Source organism: Natrix helvetica, assembly GCF_964273705.1.
Source record: "Natrix helvetica genome assembly, chromosome: Z".
Classification (NCBI taxonomy): domain Eukaryota; kingdom Metazoa; phylum Chordata; class Lepidosauria; order Squamata; family Natricidae; genus Natrix; species Natrix helvetica.
The window spans coordinates 97662073-97687222 of NC_138554.1; the positions used below are offsets into that span (position 1 = coordinate 97662073).

Genomic DNA, 25150 nt, shown 5'->3' on the forward strand with positions numbered 1-25150 from the left:
ACTTTAGTTTTTCCTTTTATGATGCACTGTCTATCTGGTGTATAGAATAGACTTTTTACTTTTACTTTATTTTTATTTAGATTTTTATACCGCCCCCTCTCCCCAAAGGGACTCGGGGCGGTGTACAGTCAAATAAAAACACATCAATAAATCGAAAATACAAACACAAAGAGGAGGCAATAAGAAACTGTACATATCTGAAGTAAAGTAGTTAAAAGCAATATTTAAATACCCTAAAAATACCCAATTAAAATATCTGCCAGGAGGTAGAATAAAACTATAAATGGGCCAGGCCGGCTAAACGGAACAGGTGAGTCTTCAGTTTTTGTCGAAAGGAGCGGAAGTCGGTGGTGGTTCTGATATCGGGGGGGGGGAGGTCATTCCAGAGGGTTGGGCCCATCACAGAGAAGGCTCTACTCCTAGGCGCCGCCCGTTGGCATTGCTTAGTGGACGGCACCCGGAGGAGTCCTTCCCTGTGAGAGCGAATCGGTCGCAGGGAAGTGTGTGCTAGGATGCGATCCCGCAAGTACCTAGGTCCTGAGCCATGGAGCGCTTTAAAGATGGTAATTAACACCTTGAAACGCACTCGAAAGACCACAGGCAGCCAGTGCAGCTCGCGCAGGAGCGGTGTTACCTAGTACTCCCCATAATAGCCCGCGCGGCTGCGTTCTGGACTAGCTGCAGTCTTCGAGCGCGTCCCAAGGGAAGCCCCATGTAGAGGGCATTGCAGTAGTCCAGCCGAGACGTCACCAGTGCATGAGTGACCGTGCGTAGGGCATCCCGGTCCAGTAGGGGGCGCAATTAGTGCACCAGGCGAACCTGGTGGAACGCCCCCCTTGCCACGGCTGCCACATGGTCATCCATTGACAGCCGGGCATCTAGGAGGATGCCCAAATTGCGCGCCCGCTCCACAGGGGGCAATTGCTCGCCCCCTATGGTCAGTGATGGAATCAACTGACTGAACCGGGGTGCCGGTAGCCACAGCCACTCGGTCTTGGAGGGGTTGAGCTTGAGTCTGTTGTCCCCCATCCAGACCCCGACGGCTTCCAAACACCGGGTCATCACCTCGACAGCCTCGTTAGGGTGGTCTGGGGTGGAAATGTACAGCTGCGTATCATCAGCGTACAGATGATACTCCACCCCAAAACCACGGATGATCTCCCCCAGCGGCTTCACATATGCATTGAACAGGAGGGGTGAGAGGACCGACCCCTGAGGCACCCCACAAGTGAGTGACCTCAGGGTCGATCTCTGCCCCCCTGCCAACACACATTGCGTCCGGTCAGAGAGGTAGGAGCCGAACCACCGCAGAACGGTGCCTCCAACTCCCATCCCCCCCAGCCGGTGCAATAGGATACCATGGTCGATGGTATCAAAAGCCGCCGAGAGATCTAATAGGACCAGGATAGAGGAACAACCCCTATCTCTGGCCCTCCAGAGATCATCAACCAACGTGACCAAGGCTGTCTCCATGCTGTGTCCGGGCCGGAAGCCGGACTGGCGTGGGTCTAGATATTCGGATTCCTCAAGGTGTCGTGGAAACTGCTGTGCCACCACATTCTCTACAACCTTCGCCAAAAAGGGAAGGTTGGAGACTGGACGATAATTAGCTAGCTCCATCGGGTCAAGGGAAGGCCTCTTGAGTAAGGGCCTCACCACCGCCTCTTTCAAGGCGGCAGGCAAGGACCCCTCGCTCAAAGAGGCATTCACCAAGCCCAGTAGCCAGCCTCGTGTCACTTCCCAGGATGCCAGTACCAACCAGGAGGGACACGGGTCCATTAAACATGTGGTCGGTCGCAGCCGTCCACGCAACCTATCCAAATCCTCGGGGGCAACAGAATCAAACTCCTCCCAGAATGGTCTCACAAGACTCACTGTTGGCGGCTCCTCTGGTCCACTGAAGGGGGCCCATCCGCTCCGGATCTGAGCGATTTTGTCCTGCAGATATTCCCCAAACTCCTCTGCTCTGCCCTGCAAAGGGGCTTCCCGCGTCCCCTGTGATAAGAGAGAGCGGGTCACCCAAAACAGGGTGGCAGGGCGGTTATCGGCGGACGCAATAAGAGTGGCGCAATGTCTGCGTTTGGCCACTCTTAATGCCACAAGGTAAGTCCGTGAATAGGCTCTTACCTGTGTTCGGTCAGATTCGGAGCGTGAGGACCTCCACCTGCCCTCTAGGCGTCTCCTATGGCGCTTCATCACCCTCAGGTCCTCGGTAAACCAAGGAGCCCAGGTGGGTCGTCGCCGCAGGAGAGGCCGCAAAGGCGCAACTCGGTCCAGGGCCCCAGCGCACTAGGCTCTCGGAGCGAGAGCGGGTCAGGGCTACAGGGAATGGCCCAAGCTCCGTCTGGAACCTATCCGGTTCCATCAGGCGCCTGGGGCGGTACCAACTTGGACAGTTTGGTTCCGCCTCGTCGCGGTGGGGGGTAGCGCCAGGGAAGTCCAGCCGGAGACATGAGTGATCTGACCATGACAGGGGGGTAATGGTTACATCCCCTCTTCCCAGATCACTCGTCCACTGTTCAGATACAAAAACAAGGTCCAGAATGTGGCCACCTTCGTGTGTGGGGTCCTGAATTAATTGGGTCAGGTCCATGGCTGTCATGGAAGCCATGAACTCCCGAGCTACCTCGGATGCTTCCCCCATCGACGGCAAGTTGAAATCCCCCATAACCACAAGCTTGGGGGTCTCAACTGCCGTCTCTGAGATCAGCTCGAGGAGCTGGGGCAGGGCTGCTGACACATAGCGAGGAGCCAAGTATACAATCAGCAAGCCCCACTGCCTCCCTGGGCCCCATTTCACACCAAGGGACTCACATCCGGGTATCTGAGGTACAGTGAACTCCCTCGGCTCTAGACATTCCCGTATAACTACCGCCACCCCATCACCCTTACCCAGGGCCCGAGGCTGATGGAATACACGGAAACCCGGTGGGCACATTTCCACGAGGGGTAAACCACCCTCGTGGCCCAACCAGGTCTCCGTTATCCCTGCAAGGTCCAGCTCCCCCTCTGAGATCAGCTCATTAATGAGGGGGGCCTTGTTGGTCACGGACCTTGCATTGCAGAGCATCAGCCTCAGGCCCTGGCTCTGTAGTTCCTGACCACCTAGATTGCGGGGGTTGGTACAAACGACCGGGTGTAACCAACAACCACGGTCTCCCAACCGACGTTGTGGTCTTCTGTCCTCGCATTCCCTCCTCCCCGCGACCGATGTAATAAGACAACCCTCTATTGGAATGTTCTTTCCCCTCCCCCCCTCCACCACACTCACTTCCCTCCTAGACTCACCTGTTCGCCTGGCACTGCCCCCCCTCCTGGACAGATTCCCCCCCACACACCCTAAAACCCTCCCTGGAACCCCCTAAAAAGGATAAAAAACATTTATTTAAAAAACCCCTAAGCTTCCGTTTCTTCCACCTCTCGGGGTCTATAAACCCGTCATCAAGGCGGGCCCTTACAAGCGAGAAGGGCCATGCCTGCGAGAGGGGGGACTCCTGCAGGCGGAGCAGGTCTAGCCTTTAGACTCCTTTCAGAGGCTAAACTGGTGTCAACCTTGGCATCATTCTGCAAAGCCACCAACATTTTCATAAGTCCTTCACAGATGTACTTATTAATGCTGTGTACAAAAATGATGGCACCTATGCTTGTTGAGATATTATTGCTTCATTGTCTTTCCTGATTATTTTATCATTATGTTTGGATATTATTTTTTAAACTAATGACTTGATTCTATCTACTGTTGTTTGTCACTCCCCCAAAAAGACAAGAATTATTCTTTGTTTTATAAATAGTTAAATGGTTAAAGCAACAGAAATATCACTGCAGCCGTCTGGTAATAAAGTAGAAATAAAATTATGTCTCAGACTTTTAAGGAAATGAAGTATCATGAACTAACATTGATTTGACAATTATTTCAAAGACAGGGAAAATGTATATTCTGACAAAGTTTGTTCCATCCAATTGAAAGCATTGATTAAAAAAAGCATAAGCTGTAATCTAATAAATGAAATACAAAATACTTTAATATCATTAAAATGGATGATGTTTGGAATATCTTGACCCAAAGATAAAGTGTTGCAGCAAGAGTCTAGAGGAAAAAAAACAATTATTTTCCCCCCGTTTATAATCATGTATACTAGTTGCACAGATCTATATTTGAAAATATAAAAACACAGATCAAATATTCAATTCTCTAAGAAGCATATATAAAAACACATAAGTAAGAGTCAATCTAAAGAAGATTTTTTAAAAATACAATAAAATTCTGGCCTATCTTTGAAAAACAACTAGGTTTGGAATTACTTGAAATGTATGCATATGAATTAATGGAACAAAGATTTCTTGGTGAAATTAATCACCATTTAAAACTATGGATTCAAACCTGTCCAAATATTGAAACAGATCTAGTTATCTAGCTAGTACTGACAAACACCTTTTTTTAATGGCTGAAAAGGTACAACTTATTTAGGTATGATCAGAAATAAAATAATATATCCTGTTCTGAAGTATATAGAACATTTACATATAGACGAATTTGCATCTCATTTCAATGGGATTTATAACATATGGCGCATGCTTCCCCAACTAATACAATTTGTAGAAACCAATGAGATAAACAATTACGGTACATGTTTGTAGCTTAGAATAGAATAACAGAGTTGGAAGAGATCTTGGAGGTCTTCTGCTCCAACTCCCTGGTCAGGCAGGAAATCCCTTACCATTTCAGATAAATGGTTGTCCAATCTAGTTTTAAAATTTTCAAGTGTTGGAGCATTCACAACTTCTAGAGCCAGGTTGTTCCACAATTTAAATGTTCTAACTATCAGGAAATTTCTTCTTAATTTGAGGTTGCTTTTCTCTTTGATTTCCATCCATTGTTTCTTAAACTGCCCTCAACTGCTTTGGAGAATAACTTGATTCTCTGTTCTTTGTGGCAATTCTCGAGATATTGGAACACTGCTATCATGTCACCCATAGTCCTTCTTTTCATTAAACTAGACATACTCAATTCCAGCAGCCATTCTTTATATGGTTTAGTCCCCAATCTCCTAATCATCTTTGTTGCTTTTCTCTGCACTCTTTCTAGAGTCTCAACATCTTTTTTTAGATTGTGGCTAAAAAAGAATGATCTTACCAAGGCATTATAAAGTGTGGTATTAACACTTCACATGATCTTGAATTTATCACTCTGTTAATGCAGCCTAGAACAGTGTTGGGTTTTTTTGGCAGCTGTAGCACATTGCTGGCTCATTTAAATCCTTATTTTTTGTTGGAATCTCATATTCAGCTATATGATCTGATAATTATTAGAAACCAATGGCAAAATGGAAGAAATATTTAGATTTGAAAATGAAGTTGATGGTTTCTGTTGCTTGACAATTATCTTTCTGCCTTTTGAAGAAGAAAAACAAATTCTTCTTATTATAATGAAGTTACAAAATCTTTGTCAAGAAGTTGACATTAGTGCACGATATTACATAGCAAATACTTCACAACCAGGTAATAAATTTTGCAGTTATATTTATATCGTACCTTTTTTACCCATATATAGTCTGAAACTTTTCAAAATCTTTTTCAGTGGAATAAATGCTTCCCACTCTCATGGAGGCTTACCTGCTCTCAAAGCTGCTGTGAGGTGAAGACTGGGTGGGGACAGCTCAGCGGGTCATTACTCATAAAACCAAATGCTTTTCAGATGTCTACAAGTATAGCATATAAAGACAACTTCACTCTGGTATTGCATTCTCATAATCTATGTTACAAGATCTGCTGCAGAACAAGGACATATTTTAAACTTCATGGGCTGAGTAACCTCTATACCCGGGATGGCGAACCTATGCCATGTGTGCCACAGTGGCACGCGGAGCCATTTGTCAGGGCACGCAAGGCGTTGCCCTGTCAGCTGGCCAGCGTGCATGAGCGCACTGGCCACCTGAGTTCAGCCTTTTTTAAAGCCATTTTTCGTCCTCCAAAGGCTCCAGAGGCTTTATAGGAGCCTGGGGAGGGCAAAAAGAGCCTCCCCTGCTCCCCAGGCCCTCCGGAGACTTCAGGAGCTTCCCTGAAGCCTCCGGAGTGCAGAAAACTAGCCCTATGGGCAAACTGGAAATTCAGGAACGGACTTTCGGTTTGCTCATAGGGTCGGTGTAAAATACTTCATTTATCTTAAATGGGAGCAAAATGCCTAAGAAATACTGTTCTATGAATCTGTTCCACTGAGTTCTCTAATCAAATGGTCGCTATGCCTTGTGACAGAAAATTCTATAATAATTGCAGCTTCGCTGGCTAAGTAGTTTTGTTTTCTGTAATGGCAATGACTGATTGAACATAGTTTCCTTGCTATGTTAGTTGTTTGGCCTGGTTGCTTGATTCTTCTATCCGTCTCTTGTTGATACTTTTATAATGCCAGGAGACAATATTGTGTGTGCCTAGTATTGAATGTTTGAAAATGATGGCTAAAGCGTGCTCTTGCACATGTATATAACCTATAGATGAAAAATATTTTCATATACAACTACAGCATCTAAAGCTTGCTCTCAGAGCACATGGAAGCAGTTCTATCTAAATATCTGTGACTTCAGGTATCTGCATTACAATTTCTAGTATTTCCAGTAAATAGTCAAAACACAAAGCCTTTATAATACACACATTCCTAATATAATAACTACTTAGTTTAATGATAATTTGAAAATATGATGGCAAAAAATCATTTTCTGATCAATTGGTCAATTATGATAAAAGTTCATGTGCCTGACAACAAAAACACACACACCAGAGTGAGAGTAATGTTGTAATTGCTGCATGAGAAAACTTCATCTGAGCGAGATGGCAGCAATCTTCCCAGTGACATCTCTGTGATATTCATTTAGCTTAATGATATGCTATGCTAATTGGGGTGGGAATTTGATAATTAAATGAGAAGTGGATGTATAGCAAAATCTACACTTTCTCTTATCTTTGGATTTGTCACTGGATCTCCTTCTAGATCCCAATACTTACTTACTTACTTACTTACTTACTTACTTACTTACTTACTTACTTACATACTTAGTTTGTCACTCATGTATAAGATAACAGGAATAAGAATAAACATGAATAAGAATAAACATGAATAAGAATACAGGAGATGGGTACAAATAAATGGAGACACTAGGACAGAGATGTTAGGCATGCTAGTGTGCTTATGCATGCCCCTACTGACCTCTTAGGAAAAATAAGAGCAAATTTTATAGGGAAAAAATAAAAGAAATAAGACAAAATATAGGCTGCAGTGTCAGTTATGCTTTGAATAGAGTTCAATTTAATGTAGGCAGAAAAATCATGCCTACAAAATATTCATTATTCAATCTAATTATCTGAAACTGACAGCAATGATAAGAAGAGATTGCTACACTTAACCATTAAAAGTGCAATTCTGTTTGGTATATAATAAAACCTGGAAAAAATAATGCTTTCAATGCTAAATTAGAACATGCATAAAAACTATGAAACAAGGACAAGCAAGAAGAGTTTCAGGAATGAAGAAGCATAGAAGAATAGCATAGAAGCATCTGTTAAGGTGTTCAAATGGTAGCACAAAGCAGATTCTGTAATAAAAGTCAGAGGTGCCAAATACGTGTGAAAAATGACATTAAATTATGCATTCATGGCAATAAGAGAATAAGTACTGTATTTTGGGACTATAAGACGCACCAGAGTATAAGACGCACCATGATTTTGAAGAGGTAAATTTTAAAAAGTTTTTGCACTCTGCAGGCCTCCCAAAACCTCTGCATTTTTTTTTGCAAAAAAAGGGGGGGGCATGCAGAGCTTTAGGAGACTTGTAGAGTGCTTCCTACAAGCTGAGGGAGAAAAATGAGCAAAAACAGCCCGATTTATGCTCTCTCCAAGCCCCAGGAACACTTTGCAAGCCCCCCAAACCCTCTGCATGTCCATTTTGGCAAAGGGGACAGGGTTTCAGTAGGCCAAAAATGCTGTATTCAGTGTATAAGACATGCCCAGATTTTCACCATTTTTAGGGGGGGGTGCATCTTATACTCTGAAAAATATGGTATGTAGTTGGTAAAAAAAAGAATACATTATAAATTAATTATACAAATGATAAGACTTATGTTATCATTTAAAATATTCTAAAACATATTTAGGAATAAGTAGGAATAGGTATACAGAATGTGAATGCATGTGAAATCAAATTTTGGTTCTATAACTAGATCATCAGTTACGATGACAAAATTGTTTATGTTTATTTTCATCTGACTAATGCAAAGAACAATATATATGGAGTAAAATTAGATTTAGTGTCGTCATAAGATTATTGTAAACAGAAACATATTATTTTTAAATAAAGGAAATTATATTTATTCAAGACAAATTAATATATCCCCGAACAAAGCTCTGCTTTAAAAATGTATACTCTAAGAATTTCTTAATATTATGGTTTCACTATACACTATTTTACTATCTCCATAATTCATAATCAGCCTGTCATAGTGGTCACTGACTGGAAATTATACAAACTGTAGTCTAACATATCTGAACAATTCTATATTAGGAAATAATTTTCTTTCATAAACTGAAGTACATTGCAAGGAAGCTAGTCCATCAATTGTTATTATAAAAACAATCATAACTCTTAAACTCTATCTACATTTCAATTAATCATTGAAAATTTTCTGAGGGTAAACAAATCTCGTTGTGGTTTTCATAATTGAAAATTTAAATACTTAACTTAAATACTTAACTTAAATACAAAAAAGTTGGAAATAATCTGTAAGTAGACCCAGAGAACAAAGGATAGTCAATCTGCAATTTTAATAAATCCATCTCATTATGTATTATTATTTATAGACTACTTCCTAAAGGGAGCCTTTATCTTACTATTGACTGATGTTGTACAAACACTGATACTATAGTTATCCAAATTCAATATCAATCTCTTCAATAATGAAAAAATATTGGTAAATAATTTTAATAATAAACTTTTGTTATGGATGCTTTTTGTCATAAAGTTAACAGAAACAAATGAAGTAATTTTGTAGAATATGATGACCAGGAAACCAGAAATTTGGAAATCACTCTAACTCCCATTGCTTTTTTGTTTGCCTATTGTAATTCTGTTTAGATAATGAAATATCCCTGAAAGAATAATGTAACTCATTAAAGCACAGTACACAACAGTAAATAAACCTACAATGGTAGTTCCATTTTTAAAATTGATGTGACTATTTCAAAAGTCACTATATAAAAGATCTCCAACCATCCTCAAAAATACAATGGGCACAAGCTAGATTTTTTCCCCAAACCATTCCAGACTATCCCAAGAATAAGGAGCTTTTTTTAATATAAAATATTTGTTTTGAACTGAACACCTATCTGTTTCTATCTTAAATTGTATTTAAATCAATTTGCCTTAAATTGCAAAACAAATGGTAAAAATGGCCATTATAGATGAAGTGATATTGTATAAGTTTCTAATTAACAATATTTTAGTAAATATGAGTTTGCTAAAAACCGGAAGGAATGAAAAAGGGAGCACTTCAGTGATAACTAATATGAATGAACTATTCAGATTAAAGCTCAATCTGTTTTCATAATCTTGAAGAATGTAGAATTATATTAAGGCAAACAAACCAGATTTGATTTTCTTTAAAACTAAATGAAGGAATGGAAATCTGTAAACTTTGTTGCTGACTTTGTTGCATCTTTGGGTGTGTGGGTGTGTGGGTGTATGTGGGAGTAAAATTTTATTACAAGTAAAATTAATCACAAATGCCAGGCACTTGGGTAATCAGGAGATTTAGGCAGTTCAATTGAGCATAAATATTTATTGCAAGTTTACAAAAATAAAAACTATTAACATTCAAAGGAAATTTGTGGGTGTTAAGAATGAATTGAAGGTAGGCTGGACTTAGATGTTTATGGGCACAGGAATTCATGACTGATGATGTGTTTGACCTCCTCCCTCAGATTCAATATGGTCATCTACAATGATCAAGCTGTTGGTAGACTTGAAATCCAGACTGAGGAAATACCCTTGTAGAGATATATGTAAGTGGTTGCTAAGAATTGACATCAACTTTATAGCACATAGTATGTCAGAAAACTTGCACAGTAGCTCCTGGCTTGAAGAATTCAGAGCCACATGTCTGCAATTAGATGCATTGTTTCCTGTGAAAATGTATTTATAAATCTACTATTAACTTCCTTAAGTATTTTATTGCTACCATTGTACCAAGAACAGGACAATTGTTGAATTTTCCCTCTTTAAGTGTCTCTACATCTCAAGATGCTCTCTAGTATCCCAATTTGTAGCTGGCTTTGTTTTACCACATAGATGACATATTTCCGCATAAGCAACCATTACTGTATATAAATCCAGAAACTTTCTCATTTAAAAAAATGATACTAATTACTAATGCTTTGCATATAACATATTCTCATTTTACAAAAAGAATTAAAAGACTATATCATCTTCACAGAAACTGTTGAGCACCAAGCAAAGGGATGCATATACTATAACCTCCAAGCCTACACTAATGCATTCCACACCGGATTGCTGAATGTGAAGAAATCATACATTAGTGCTTAAAGTACTGCAGTAGCCACCAATTTATTTCTGGACAAAATGCACAGTATTAATCATTACATTCAATCTAGTTCTTTAATTTTTATTTTAACTGTTTCTACTGTTTGCATTTTCAAGTTGTTGTTTTGTAAATTGCTATGAGACTTTACTACGCTATCAAGTTAAATAAATAAAACAAATATTCAATAGATCAGCATATCTCATCATAACATTCTATGAATTACTTACCATACTGTCCCTAAATAATATATATATACATTTTGAGACTGCTGTCCATTGTAACATGTAACACAAATATGCCAAAAAGCAGCTACTTTTATCTTTATTTAGGGACTGGCTGATTTTTTAATTTGTTGAAATTTGTTATGGAATAGCAAGCCACTCTTTTCAACTAATTATTAGAACATAATCTGTCTGTTCCTCTGGTGAGAGCACAATAGAACCAGGGCACACCCAGTACCTGATTTTCCCATGGGCCCTTTAATGAATGAAAGTGTTTCACATTTTGTTTCTTTGTGTTTTTAAATTACAGTCTCAGTCCATACAATTTAAAATTGTACAATCATGCAAAATCTTGTGCTGAGCCTTTAAAGTGGAATACATGTAGTAACTAACCATTTTCTAAATAATAGCAGCTTATTTTTCATTCTCCTGCAGAAGAATAGATTGCCTCTAGTCTCCTGGCCAAAGCACCCTTTTTCCAGTTGATTTTGGCCTTTAGCTTAGGAGAATGCTACTTTTAATATAGATTTTTTTTAAAAAAATCTTGATTTGTATTATTTATATATAATAGTAAAACTTTTTTCACAAGATACATTAGGATTAGAGTAGGTTGCAAATATTATGAAGATAAATATAAATTAAATATTTTTAATCAAATATGTTTATGTGAAAGAATTTGGAGTTATCAACATTATTATAATCACTGTTTCTATATACCATAGACTAGGTCACAGTTCAAAATCATAGTGTTAAGAGCTAGCTGGTTACTTAAAGAAAATACAATTTATATAAAAATCCAAGAGTGATAATACATTTAAAACTTGTCATATTCAAAAACTTTATACTTTATTTTATTAGGTACTAAGGTGATATAAAAAAACCTGCTTCATGCTGAATCAGATTATTTACTCAACTTGTTCAGTACTGAATTCAGTGGTTGGCTGGCCGATCTAGACACGTCAGGATTAAATGAGCTTTAACTCTTGCGCAATATAATAGAAATAATAGGTGTGCAAGATCTTACATTAATCTTAATGAATACTTGCCCAAACTCTTCTAAACTGTATGCTTGATTATTACATTTGTTGGCTTCAAAGTCAGTGACACATGCATAAGACAAAAGTTTCCCAAAGCATCAAAACTGGAAATGTTACTCATAGATTTTTATTTTTATGCTATTTATGGAATCAGACTTTGGACTCAATTATAAAGTAGATCTTGGTCTTTACATGCAAATGACAAAATAATCTTTCAGGAAACAGAGAGTAAATGGAGGATTTATAGAAGAAAAATGATGCCAGGAAAAGATTATTTGAAAATGACCTTAAGGTTCAGACAAAGTTTAAGTTAATCTTAAAAAATAGAGGTAAAATAAATAAATTAAAGTGCTTAAATGCCTAATTTTTTAAAGTCAATTGTAAAAATGAATAGCCATCCTGGATGAAACTGAAAGTGGAGTTTAAAGTGAAGACTGGAGGAAGCTTCTTTGCAAATAGACAAGTACTGTACTGATTTTTTAAACTTGTAAACTTTAAACTTACTCTAGAGGTTTGGTCATTAACACTTGACAGGCTCATATGATAACTGAGGGAAATACTCGCCTTAGCATTAGATCTGAAAACCTTTTACCATGTACATTCATTATTTATTACTAATAGTTCATATTAGCATGATGCAACTAAGAGCAGGATTATCAAGGCAGAAAATTATGATCCTAGGTCCAGATATAGGCCAGGTATAACCACATAAATTATAACTGGCAAAAAAAGGCATAAGGAAACTCAGAATTTAAATCCAGGACATAGGGCACGGTTTCAAACTAGATTGCGTCACATGATATATTGTCACCTGTCATCACTTTTTTTGCCTTTGTGGAGCCAGGGTGGGCATGGCCTTCACATGGCCCATTGGCCACCAGTTTGACACTCCTGATATAGGGCATGTTATATATACATGGACCTAGATTCTTCAGTTTTGTAAAAGCTAGTTTTCTTCATAATAATGGTTCTTTAAATATATAGCAAAATTTCTCAAGCTGAATCCTTGACTATTAGATGGCTAAGTTCTTAGTGAAACAAGAATTAATGCATTGGCCTGGGGAAATCATTCATTCCAAGATAATAATAAATTCACCTATAACTCTCAGACCATTATATCAACATTGAAATTTGAATATGATTAATAATGTGAATTTCTACAATTTACATAATTTTAACTACAATATTATTAGAATATTATAAAGTATCAACACAATGAGTTAAAGCTAAACTACTTACATACGAGTGAATATACTGTTTTGTAAAACAACTAATTTGCGGTTCTGAATACACTCACTTGAAAAGTTCATTAAGTGGAACTTTCTTTTGAGTAAAAGTCCATATCCATCGGATTATCAATGTTTTGTTCTTATTAAGGGCTTAGATTGTTCTAAATCCATTGTACAGTGCAGTGGTGGGTTTCAAAAATTTTTGGAACCTACTCTGTGGGTGTGGCCTGCTTTGTGGGAGTGGCTTGCTGGCCATGTGACCAGGTGGGAGTGGCTTGCCAGCCATGTGACCGGGTGGGAGTGGCTTGCCAGCAATGTGACTGGGTGAGAGTGGCTTGCTGGCCATGTGACTGGGTGGGAGTGGGATGTTAGAAGATCCGAAATGAAGTTAGAAAGGCTGGGTCCCAAACCCAGCTGGCTTAACTGGGATAGGGGGAATAGGGGGTAGAGGTTCACCAAGGACCCTATCCTTTCCCCCCAAAAGCAGAGGGCGTCAGTATTTAGAGGGAGGTCTCCCAACTTCCCCCCTTTGTGTGTCACTCTTTCTCTCTCTCTCTTCCTCCCCCCATTTCTCTCCCCCCTTTCCTTCCTCCTCCTTTTCCTCTGCATGGTTCCCCTGAGTTTTTCACGCTGAGCCATTGGGGGAGGTCAGAGGGAGAGAGAGACGGATTGAAGGGTGCAAAGAGATGGGGGCGTCCCATTTTGAGAAGCCTCCCTTAGCAAAAGATCGCTGAGAGGAGGAACAAGAGGATTCCCCACCCCACTCAGCGCTGTTTTCGATGGGAGGCTTTTCCCCCCTCTCAGCTCTTTCCCTTCCCAAAAGATCGCTGAGAGGAGGAACGGAAGGATTCCCCATCCCACTCAGCGCTGTTTTCAATGGGAGGCTTTCCCCCCCCTCAGCTCTTTTCCTTCCCAAAAGATCGCTAAGGAGGAATGGGAGGATTCCCCACCCCACTCAGCGCTGTTTTCAATGGGAGGCTTTTCCCCCTCTCAGCTCTTTCCCTTCCCAAAAGATCGGTGAGAGGAGGAAAGGGGGGTGAGCGAGCAATGGAGTGGCTTCTGGCAGGGGCGAGCGAGTGAATGATAGGGCGGGGCAGGAACTTACTTCCGGGTTCATTGACCAACAGGTTCGCCCGAACCGGTGCGAACCGGCAGGAACCCACAACTGTGCAATATATAAAAAGATTGAACAATTACGGTACTTTTAAAAGATTTTGAAGATTTATAGCCAAACATTTCAGCCTATAATAAACTACAATACTTAAGCTGTCACATTTCCTATGTAAATCAGTATAATTTCAATTGCTAAACTATGATTTTATGAAATTTTACTCAGTGTTATAAAACCATCAGACAGATGAAAATACATGATTGTAAAGAAAAGATTGTCCAATCCTCATTATCTGAAGAAAACTTGTTTCCTAAAAGATTCAATAAAAGATAAACTACTAATATTATTTGACTTATAGAAATATATTGTGTATTACAAAATATTTAAAATGCTAATAATTATTTAAAATCTAACAATTACAATATCTCTGCTTCAAAGCTTAAGCCATATTCATTCTAGACATAAATTTCATGTACAAGATTTTTACATATCTGTTATAATTATAGAACTATCTACTTTATTATTGTCATAACTGCTAATAATTAACTTGGTTATTTACACTGTATCAATATAGACGTGAAAAACATGGCAAAAGTAAGAATGAAATGGTTGACTCCCTTATTATGCAGATATACATTTACCAATAAAAAGGAGACAAAGTTCTTAAAACCCAAAGTCCCTTCTGAACATCTAATAAAATGCTAGAATAATTTGTTTCATTGTTTGGAAAGGAAATTCCTAAGTTCACACTGAATACAAAAGATAAACCATGCATGTCGGGTATTTCGTCTTATTTTGATGTACAACACCCTACTGTCCAGTCATAACAATCTTAAAATCCTGGTGTTTTACAAACAGCTCTCACTTTTGCTTGGATAACATTCTTGATTGTCAGAAAGAGAGTAGGACCCAAAGTAGAGAAACGATTTAGAAAATACAGATTAAAATGTTGGGATTTAGAAAATACAGATTAAAATGTTGGCGTCAGAAACTTCCCAACCGTTTTACAGATTTATGTTCCAGGCTGAGAGAACACTTATTCTTTTCTATGCTGAACAGTACATGCTATTTATATTTATACACTATTTATTTAGTGTATAAATAAAATTAAAGCACAAGCACCGTAGTCAAGGTTTATGGGATAACCCTGATGTTAATCTGCCACTTTCAGGCACTCTTTGCTTAACAATAGTAGTTCAATGAAATTTATAGTAAAAACATTTAATTGAGTATAAAGTAAATATACCTAGATTTAGTGGTGCAATTCAGCCGGTTCTATCTGGTTCAGGCAAACCATTAGTGATGGTGGCGGGAGGCTCTGCCCACCCGCCTGGACATCATCACGTTCTGTTTTTGATGTTCTGCACATGCGCAGAAGGTCTTACGCATGCGCAGAGGTGGCATGTGCTCACATTTGTGAACTGGCAGCGAGGGTAAATTGATTTCACCCCTGCCTAGATTACTGGGATAAATGTCATATTGTTCGTTCTAATTATTGTCTAGCAGAATGGTCCCTGAATCTCACAAAATAAGAATATTAAGTACTATTATTTTAACAATTAATATAGAATTACTAAATTAATTCCATTGATTCTTGCTCTTTCCAATATTTATCATAATCTGGGATCCTGCATCTTGAAGCTAATATTTTGTTTCTTATTGTCTAATATGGATCAACCTTCATATTTGTGAAATGTTGAAATATTACATAGTAGTTTTAATCTTCTCTTTAGGTTATACATTTTGAGATCTTTGTCCCTCTTTTAACAAGACTTTGTTTATATTCATATAATCATCCAGAATGACATTCTCTAAATTCATTCTCACTTGTTTAAATGTTTTTTTAAAATATGGTGTCAAGAAGCGGATGTAGTCATTGAATATGAGTCTGACTAATGCAAAATAAAGTGAAATGATTTATTCCATTACATGTATATGTAGGTGTGTGTGTGTATTATTCATGGTACTCCTACTAACCATCAGATAAACTTTGCTGAATATGCTGATTAGTAACAGTAACCAAATTATTTTCAAATAATAAATTGTTTTCACATACATTATTTTATTATCTTTGTTAGAATTCTTTTCATAGGTGTTAATATTAAGCTGAATGGTCGGTAGTTCCCTTTATTCTCCATTGACACATTTTAAGATAGGGACATTTTCTGTCCTTCAGTCATCTGGCAGTTGTCACCAGAATTTCTTAAAGATATACCAACTATCATGGAATTCATATGACCTCTGACATTTAAATTCAAATAAGCCATCTTCAAGATGAAATTGGAAGAAATGGTCTTTTGTTGGGAAAGGAAACCAGAATAAAAATTGAAAAGCTTATTGTTAGCATTTTGCTAAATTAAAAAAAAAATTATGCTATTTCTTTTGTCTTCTTTATATTGTAAACATAATTGAAACCCTTTTGTTGTCTTTAACATTCTTTACCAATATAAACTTATTCTTAATTTTAATATTTGTGATGTTATTGTTACAATCCTGGATTATTTCTATGTATTCTTTGTAACTGTTCCTCTTTCCATTTCTTAAAATGGGAGTTTTGTAATTTGTAAGTGATCAAAAGCATCATTCCCTACATTGTCTGAGTCACAGTTAAAACACAATTATAAACAAATTTATCATTATGCCAGAAGAAATATCTCTTTATCAGAAATAGTTTAAATAATGGTTCATTTTCTTCTTTTATAGCACATTATTATATGCTAATATTTTGCGCAGTTTTATTAACTGACTTACAAATTGAAGATAATTGGCAACATTAATCTTCCTGTGTATTTTTAACATAGGAAAAGGTTCTGGTTTTCCAGTCATTTGAAAAGAGCCTATACAGCACCACAATACCTTGTATCTGAAATACATATTTTATGAATATACTATCCCGATAATGTATTCCAATATTCATATTTTCTGCTACTTGCAAAATTGATTCCCTCGGATCTGCAATTACAACATAAAAACTGTACTACATCATTCTCTATTTGACAAACATAGCAAAAATATCCAGCTCTGCTCAAAAATTATTGACTTTGCAAATTTGTCACAAAAGTTACTATTCCACAAGCACCCTGACTAGAAATCTTTGCTTTCATTTTATAGCCTAAAAACAAAAACCCACACCAGGTTTTGAATATTATTTGGGAAACGTGATACTGAAACTAATAAAAGGGATAATGCATACTTTATGTAAAAGTTACTTTCTGTCAAGCAGTTTATAACATCAGGCAGAAAATGGAATCTTTCTGTTAAATATAATAGCAAAAATCTCACACTCAAATCACATCAAGAATCTCACAATTTTTCACATAATCACTTTGAGCTCTCATCTAAAGTACAAGCACTAGATATGATTACATCAAGAGAAAATTAAATGTATTCATGTTGCTTGGTATGATGAAAATAAGGGCCAGGTGATAATTGACAAATAGACAACATCTGGATAGCTCAATTCATTCTTTCACTAGAGCTTACTTTCTACCAAAATACTCAGAGTATACTTTCAGAAACTGGTTAAATTTTATTTAAAATGTCATCTACAATTAAAAGTAAAAATAAATGGTTATATATTATATTTTAATTAAAGTTTTTAATTAAATTCATATAGGATAAAGCTGGATGTTTTTTGTAATTGGCATTCAATAAATTGTTATTCCTCTGGGATACACTAAAACGGTGAAACTATCTTAGCATGTGATAATTAATTTCACAGAAACTGTTGAACTGATATCTTCATGGCTATCAGATGCACATGCAGAAAAATCAAGTAATGGCAGAGAAACCAGCTACACTAGCTAGCGCATTTGTTTTCTACTACTAAACTGGTTTGAATAACTTCAAGAGTCTTGACTTTTCTTTCATGTTACTTTTCACTCTCTGTAAATTCAACAAATGTAGGAATTTATTTATCTACAGACAAATGTTATGTTTCATAGTGCGTAATGTAGTGTTAATATAAAATAAGAGATAAGGCAAGAATGGTTTCCAAAATGTTGGCTTTTATTTCTAAGAGACATTTTTTCCCCTCAAACTTTTCTAAAATGGGTCAGTACAAAACCTGTAGTATGTGTGTCACACACACACACACACACACACACACAAAATTGGTTCAAACACAAAAATCCTACTCCTTAAATTTTCTCCTCTCCTAACATTTCCGATTGCCCTGCTTGGTTGCAGGAAGAATCAAAGAAATTGCAAGGGTGCAGTTCTGACTGCCTCACTATCAGACCTGTCTATTCAACCATCATATAGAAATATCTAGATATTTCATCTTCTGTTTGAAAAGGTTTCTATATGATTTCTTTTTATTGCAATTATTAACATATGATGTCACCTTTGAGCCATATTTTATATCTACAACGGGATATACTAGACCAGTTACCTCAATGGTCCACACTGATTGTGCTTTGACAAATTATTATATTGACCTACCGGTATATAGCAAAGTTATAAATCTAGACTCTCAACTGTTAATTTATTGGTCTTGTGTTTTCATACTTATGCAAACAACAGAAAATCTTGCAATGGAAAGTCAAATGAATAGAAATAATTATATATCATTTGCAAAACCTATTTTTTAAACCCACATATGGTATGCTGTTCATCTTTAAAAGCTGGATTCAATGTCTACAGACTAATAGAAAATGGTAAAAAACTTGCTGAGCTCTGAGAAACAAAAACCACAACCAATCAAATGTGGTTGCATTGAGTCAAATATTCTGGAGTCACTGCAGTATTTGAAAACTTTTCTGCAAGGAGGGGGGAAATGACATACTTACTATGGTCCTAATTTTCCCTGCACTTCTTTTTATTTAGTAAAGAAGAACAGTCAATTGAAATTGTGATTGACAAGTTCAAGAACAAAGACAAAGACAAATGTTTCTTATTGAAGAGAACTTTACAAAGCATTCCCATACTTTAAAATTCATTCATATCAGAAACAAGTCTTTTTGCTTAGTGTATTAATTAGCTCTCAGGAATATAGCGTCCTTAGTAAATTTTGTATTTTAAATTACTCAAATCCTTAAACTAATCTGGCTAAACTTATATGGAATATTTTTATTATAAACCTAATAATGCTCAAGCACAGCAAAACAGAGGCCTATCTAATCGGGGGATTTGTATAAAAAGAACACCCAAGTTTTTAATTCCTTGCTCAATGAATTTCAATATGAAATTAACTATCCACTCCAATTTTACAGGGTGGTTCTCAATTCCACCTGCCCAAAATTCCACTAGTATATGGATATATAGTAGTTAGGCCATTTTATCCAAATGTTTTTTACTATGTGGTAAACATGAAGGTACAATGTATTTAGGATAGCTAATTATTTATCTCTTTATTGCAATAAGATCATACTTTATCTACTTTAGAATGAGAAGATTCAACCCTCTCTTGCTTTCCCTCTCATTGGATTTCTTTCATGAATTTTGTCCCATTTTATTTTAATATGGCTGTTTCATTAAAAATGCTAAATCATAATATAGTTTGTTAGGCAGTGGTTTGTTTAGCAGGATCTGTGGCCACAACTACTTGGTTTCTAAATTAAGGTTATGGCTCAACATGCTGTTCAAACACAACCAAGTATGATTTATTCCATAAGATATGATTTATTAAAGCATAATAATTTAGAATATGGCATGAATCAGGTCATTAAGCAATAGCTTTCTGGCATATTGCATCTTTAGAGTCTTTTCCTCATATGCGCAATTTCCCATAAATAATTCTTCTCTCCTTCTCTCTGGTGCTCTTCACTGTTTATTTTAGTTGGTAAGAACATTAATCTGAATAATAATCTTATACATTCATTATAATAAATATGTAGTACTTTAAATCAGTGCATCACCTGAGAATACTACATCTAGGCTATAAAAGTCAAGTAGAACAGAGACACCTGCAGAATCTCATGGTTTCATCAAAATGATGACTAAAGCATTGTAACACACCCAGCTTCCTCTATTTTAAAGGGATGTTACTAATTTTATACCAAAGAGGCAAAACTTGCACCAAAATAAAGCAATTCTGCTTTTGCCATTTACAGTATTCTACAATTATCCATAGTTGAGAATAAATATACACGCAGACACAAAAAATATGTAGGATAACCAAAGATGCCAAAGTCAAGACTTTCAGCATAATATAAACTCTGGCTCCAAAACCTTTGAGTATTTCCACATTGTATAAAGACTAGCATCACTGAATCTAAACTTGGATAAATTATTACTCATTTTGATGAACAGACTTGGAAAGGTATTTCTGTTCTGTATTTCCACTTAGTATTAGATTTACAAATTGCAGGTCATCCCAGATGCAACATTGGCACAGGTTAGACAACCACATAGCACTGGAAGGCTTTTTTATCAGCTTTGGCTGATAACCTTAATTTGAACAAGATTAACACTTTCAATAATTGATGCAATGATAACTTTAGAGCTGGATTATAGTAATTTGCTTTTCATAGAGTAAACTTTGAAAGTAGTGGTTACTGTAAGCAGTATGTCATCTGAAGGTCTTGTAGATTTCTTGTGTCAATAAAAACTGTCCCTTGGTGGGAGTTACCTTCAAGCCCCTATTCAATGTTCTTAGAATAGAGAACCTTAAATGTTTTTATCCATTTTTTCCCATATATTTAAGTAATTAATGTGACATCGTTGCAAGGCCCCCTCACATACACATTTGAAATAAATAACTAATTCTATTTTTTCTATTAAGAAATCAATTTGCACTGGAAATAAAACAATATTTCCTTTTTTATCACAGAGGGTTCAAATCATGTTTATTTAGACCTTTCAAAATTTTAACATTATAATATTAAGCATTGTTTTAATTTTTAATATTTCTATTCTTTAATTTTAATCATGTTATTACTGTTTTCATTATAGCTTTGTAAGATAGCCAGAGGTGTTAAGGGAGTGAACAGCCTAATACATTTTAAATAAATAAACATTCCAGTTGCTGAAGTCCAAATAAAATATCAGCAAATACAATAACATTATGGGCTAGAATTAATCAGGCTATGGTCAAGTGCTCTTTGTACCTTCAAATCTGCAAACATACATAAGTACAAGCCCTCATTAGTATTATTCTGTTCACAATTTGAAATTTTTAGTTAGCATTATATTTAATGTTCTTAAATAAAGATCTTGCTTTTAACTAAGCCAATAAACTAAAAAAAATACACAATCAAAGCAGCTAAAGTCATTATTAAACAGTAAACAGGTAGAACACCTAATGGAATAAATTAAATTCTTTAACTCAGTCAACATTTCATATGCATACTATATTCAGTATAGTATGCACTCCAAATTTTTGTCTGAATATGATAAAGTTAACCAAAATAGTCTTGGTGGTCTTTTGAAAAAAATATCTACATGCCTTCCAATGCTTTAACTTCTCTTTCAGATCTCTTCAAAGATACCCAGAAGTTACAGCAAAGAATGAAGGAACTTTATGAAGATTTATTTTCCTCTGCATTCGAGAATCCTAATATCTTAAATGTTGTTTGCTGCTAGTCACCACCCTGGTAATGTAACCAAGAAATTACCTCTCCGCAGCTATGAGAGTGACTCATTTCACTATAAGATGTGCTACGTGCTTATCCAGTCGAGGTAAGAAACTAAGAAAAGGGGGAAAATGGTCTCTTTAATATTCCACTGCTTACACCATGCATCTCAGCATCTGAACAGGTATAATCACACCCTTAGAATAAACTGCTCAGCAAAACCCAAGTGTTTTTGGAGATTGTTGGTTCTGGAATTATCTTGAATAGTAATGATGCATATTTTTGTTTGACCATGTCAGTTGGATATCAGGAATGTCTCCTGGTTATTTTTGTTTTTATTTGTGGATTAGATACTAATGTAGTATTTTGAGTTTTAATAACTCTTAATTATCAGTGGAGAGAAGAGCCATAGGATTTAATGCTAGATCTTTCCACAATGATCTTCTCTCAACTTAGCATCCAGGGAAAAGATGCACCTTCCTTCCCTACAAAGTGTTTCCCCCTTTCTCCTGCAAATGGAATAAAGGCAGCTGTATCCAGACTCGGGTGTTCCTACTACAGAAAGAGAAAGGGTAAAAGAGCAATTTAGTAGGACACATGAAATTACAATAAGGTTCCTCTCTCAAACTTTCTATAAATAAGCGGCATTTAAGCCAAGGGTAAGTAACATAGGTAGGTAGGTAAACCTTGCCAGCGAAAGGGAGGCAGTTATTGTAAACTCACCTGAGGAAACAGAGGAGCCAGACAAACTAGAGTTGCTGGATGTGGCCATCCTCTTCCCTTCGGCCTCCTTAGTGACTAGTCCTGGCGAGTCTGGTGCTGTTAGGTTGCCTCCGCCGCTCCCGACCCATTTCAAAGTGCGGGAACCACGTCGAGGAAAGCAGCAACAGCAGGCTCGCTCCTTGTCCGAATAACCTGCTGTTGTAACTGGTTTATTTGGGTCCCTTTGAGGCTTGGCAAGGAGGAGAAGCTGGCCAAGGAAGGGTGCCGGGATATGTCCAGCTCCTTTCTCTCTACCCGAGGAATAAAAAGCTTCCCGTTGAGTAGAGCAGCCCCAGCAGTTCTTTCCCCCTCGCCTTTCCCCCTCCCTTCGCTTAAAGGGCTAAGCCTTGACAAGCGAAGCAGCAAGCGACTCCACCTCCTCCGCCGCCACCGCCTAAGCTTCCTTCACGCACACAAAGGAAGCGGAGAAAAAGACAGGCTGCAGCCCCTGGGACAGCGGAGGGGATAGCCCAGGGTTTGCGCACCGACGGAGTCCCGCGCGAGAAGCGAAAGAGGCGCCGAGAGCGTCCAGTCGGATCCTGCCCCTGTGGCCGCCACTCTCTTCGCTGGCTGGCATCAGGAGAGCTCCCGCTCCTTCCATGTGCCAAGGCTGGTTCAACATTCAACATGGGAAGTGGAGGCAGGTCGCGCCGCCTTCTAGGGGAGGGGAGAAGCGGGGAGGCAACAACGAGAAGGCGGGTCCCCAGCAGTTGCCTTGGGGTGCGCTAGGTGCCTGTTGCGTTTTCCGATTCCCTGATGCCAAGTATGCCAGTCTGATTTGGTCACCTCTTCCCCAGCCCCCTCTGTTGAAACAGGAGAAAAGTGTCTTCTGTTAATCTCAATTGTTGTAAAGCTTGCTGACCAGGTCACCTGTTGGAGGTGTCAATTTCTATGAAGGCGGTGGAGAGCAGATAAGAACGCTCTTACAACTATTGGAAGGGTGGCACAGCGGTGAAATTCGATGGGTTCTGACAGGTTCTGGAGAACCAGTAGCGGAAATTTTGAGTAGTTTGGAGAACCAGAACCAACAAATACCACCCCTGGCTGGCCCCAGAGTGGAGTGGGAATGGAGACTTTGCAATACCCTTCTCCCAGGAGTGGGGAAGGAATGGGGATTTTGCAGTATCCTTCCCCTGTCACACCCACCAAACCACACCCACAGAACCAGTAGTAAAAAATGTTGACTTTCACCACTGGTGGCGTACCATTTTGGTGCTTTTTCATCCCTCTTTCATCCACACTTCTTTAAATTGGTCTTCTGCTAAATAGTTAATTTGCGGATTGGGGAGGGCCATCATGTCCTTTGCCTCAAGCTGCACAGTAATTTGAGCCAACTCTGGAGATAATTCTTTTCTGTAGGTTTTCATACTGTGGCTGACAAGTAACCTTAAAGGAACTTTATTTTGGAATTCCTGTCATAAGCAAGAACTATTCAATATTATATGTATCTTCCATATCAATTTCTTTTGTATTCATATATGCCTTTTCAATTGGTCTTTAAAAACACATTTTCTTATATAAAATACTTATCTAAATCACAGTTTATTCAAATGACTTTATGGGAATACATGTAGTCCTTGACATAATCACAGTAAAGGCCAAAAATTTTATTGCTAAGTGAGACATTTGTTAAGTGAATTTTGCCTCATTTTACAACTTTTCCTGCTACAGTTGTTAAGTGAATCACTGCAGTCTTTAAATTAGTGACACGGTTTTTAGATGAATCTGGCTTCTCCATTGACTTTGCTTGTCAGAAGGTCATAACAGGTGATTACATATTTCTGGGACACTCCAACCATCATATATACCTGCCAGTTGCCAAATATTTGACTTTTGATCATGTGACCATGGGGATGCCACAATGGTTATAAGTGTGAAAAAATGTCATAAATGTCACTTTTTTCAGTGCCATTGTAACTTTGAACGGTCACTAAATGAACTGGTGTACATCAAGGAGTACCTGTACATCAGAGGTGGGTTGCAAATATTTTTACTACTGGTCTGTGCATGCTCACGTACGTAACCCTTCTGCACATGTGCAGAAGCATCCAGGCAGGTGGGCGGAACCTTCTGCTACCGCTACTACCGGTTTGGCCAATCTGGACCAAACTGGCAGCAACCATCTCTGCTGTACATAGTGCACTGCACTATAATCATAATTTAATGAAACCATCTCAGTCCGACTAATACACTAGGCTGAAATGTAATTGGCCTATTTATGTTCAGTATGTTCATGATCACAGCCATTGTCAACATTGCCCTAAGTTATCATATGGCTTGTTTGGTTTAAAATTAAGTGTTCGTTTTGTAAACAGCTAGGATTCTGTAGATTTTATTTTAGCTGTTTGGCCTCAGGATAAATTAGTTAAAATTTCAACTTTTCCACTGATACTAGTAGTAAGAATTGAATGGTGCTGCATTCTCAGGACACTCAAACATAAATTGGCATTCTGCCTGTTTCCACAAAAGGCATTACCTAGTAATGCACTAATCAACTGTTTACCTGGGATTATATTGGGGATGGATAGAGACAAAACTGGGCAACCTGTATGAGAGGATAGCTTTTGTGCCTGTATACCATACACTACAGCATATTATGATTTATAATATTTATATTTTATAACTGTGGGTTGGTCTCCATGTGAATACTTTATGGATATTTGCTTAAGAGCTTCCTACAATTCCTATTTCAA

At 37.8% G+C, this 25150-nt stretch overlaps 1 protein-coding gene across 2 annotated transcripts in view; it reads right to left on the reverse strand.

Moving 5' to 3' along the window:
• CHN2 (chimerin 2) overlaps positions 1–23071 on the reverse strand; it is a 160909-nt gene extending 137838 nt beyond the window's left edge. For both annotated transcript variants that reach the window (XM_081969840.1, XM_081969839.1), the window contains exon 1: positions 22419–23071. Coding sequence is in view for 1 of the 2 variants with exons in the window: in XM_081969839.1 (XP_081825965.1) it covers positions 22419–22467 (49 nt within the window). In the remaining variant the exon portion in view is untranslated. The remainder of the gene's footprint in view (positions 1–22418) is intronic.
• Positions 23072–25150: the final 2079 nt, after the last annotated feature.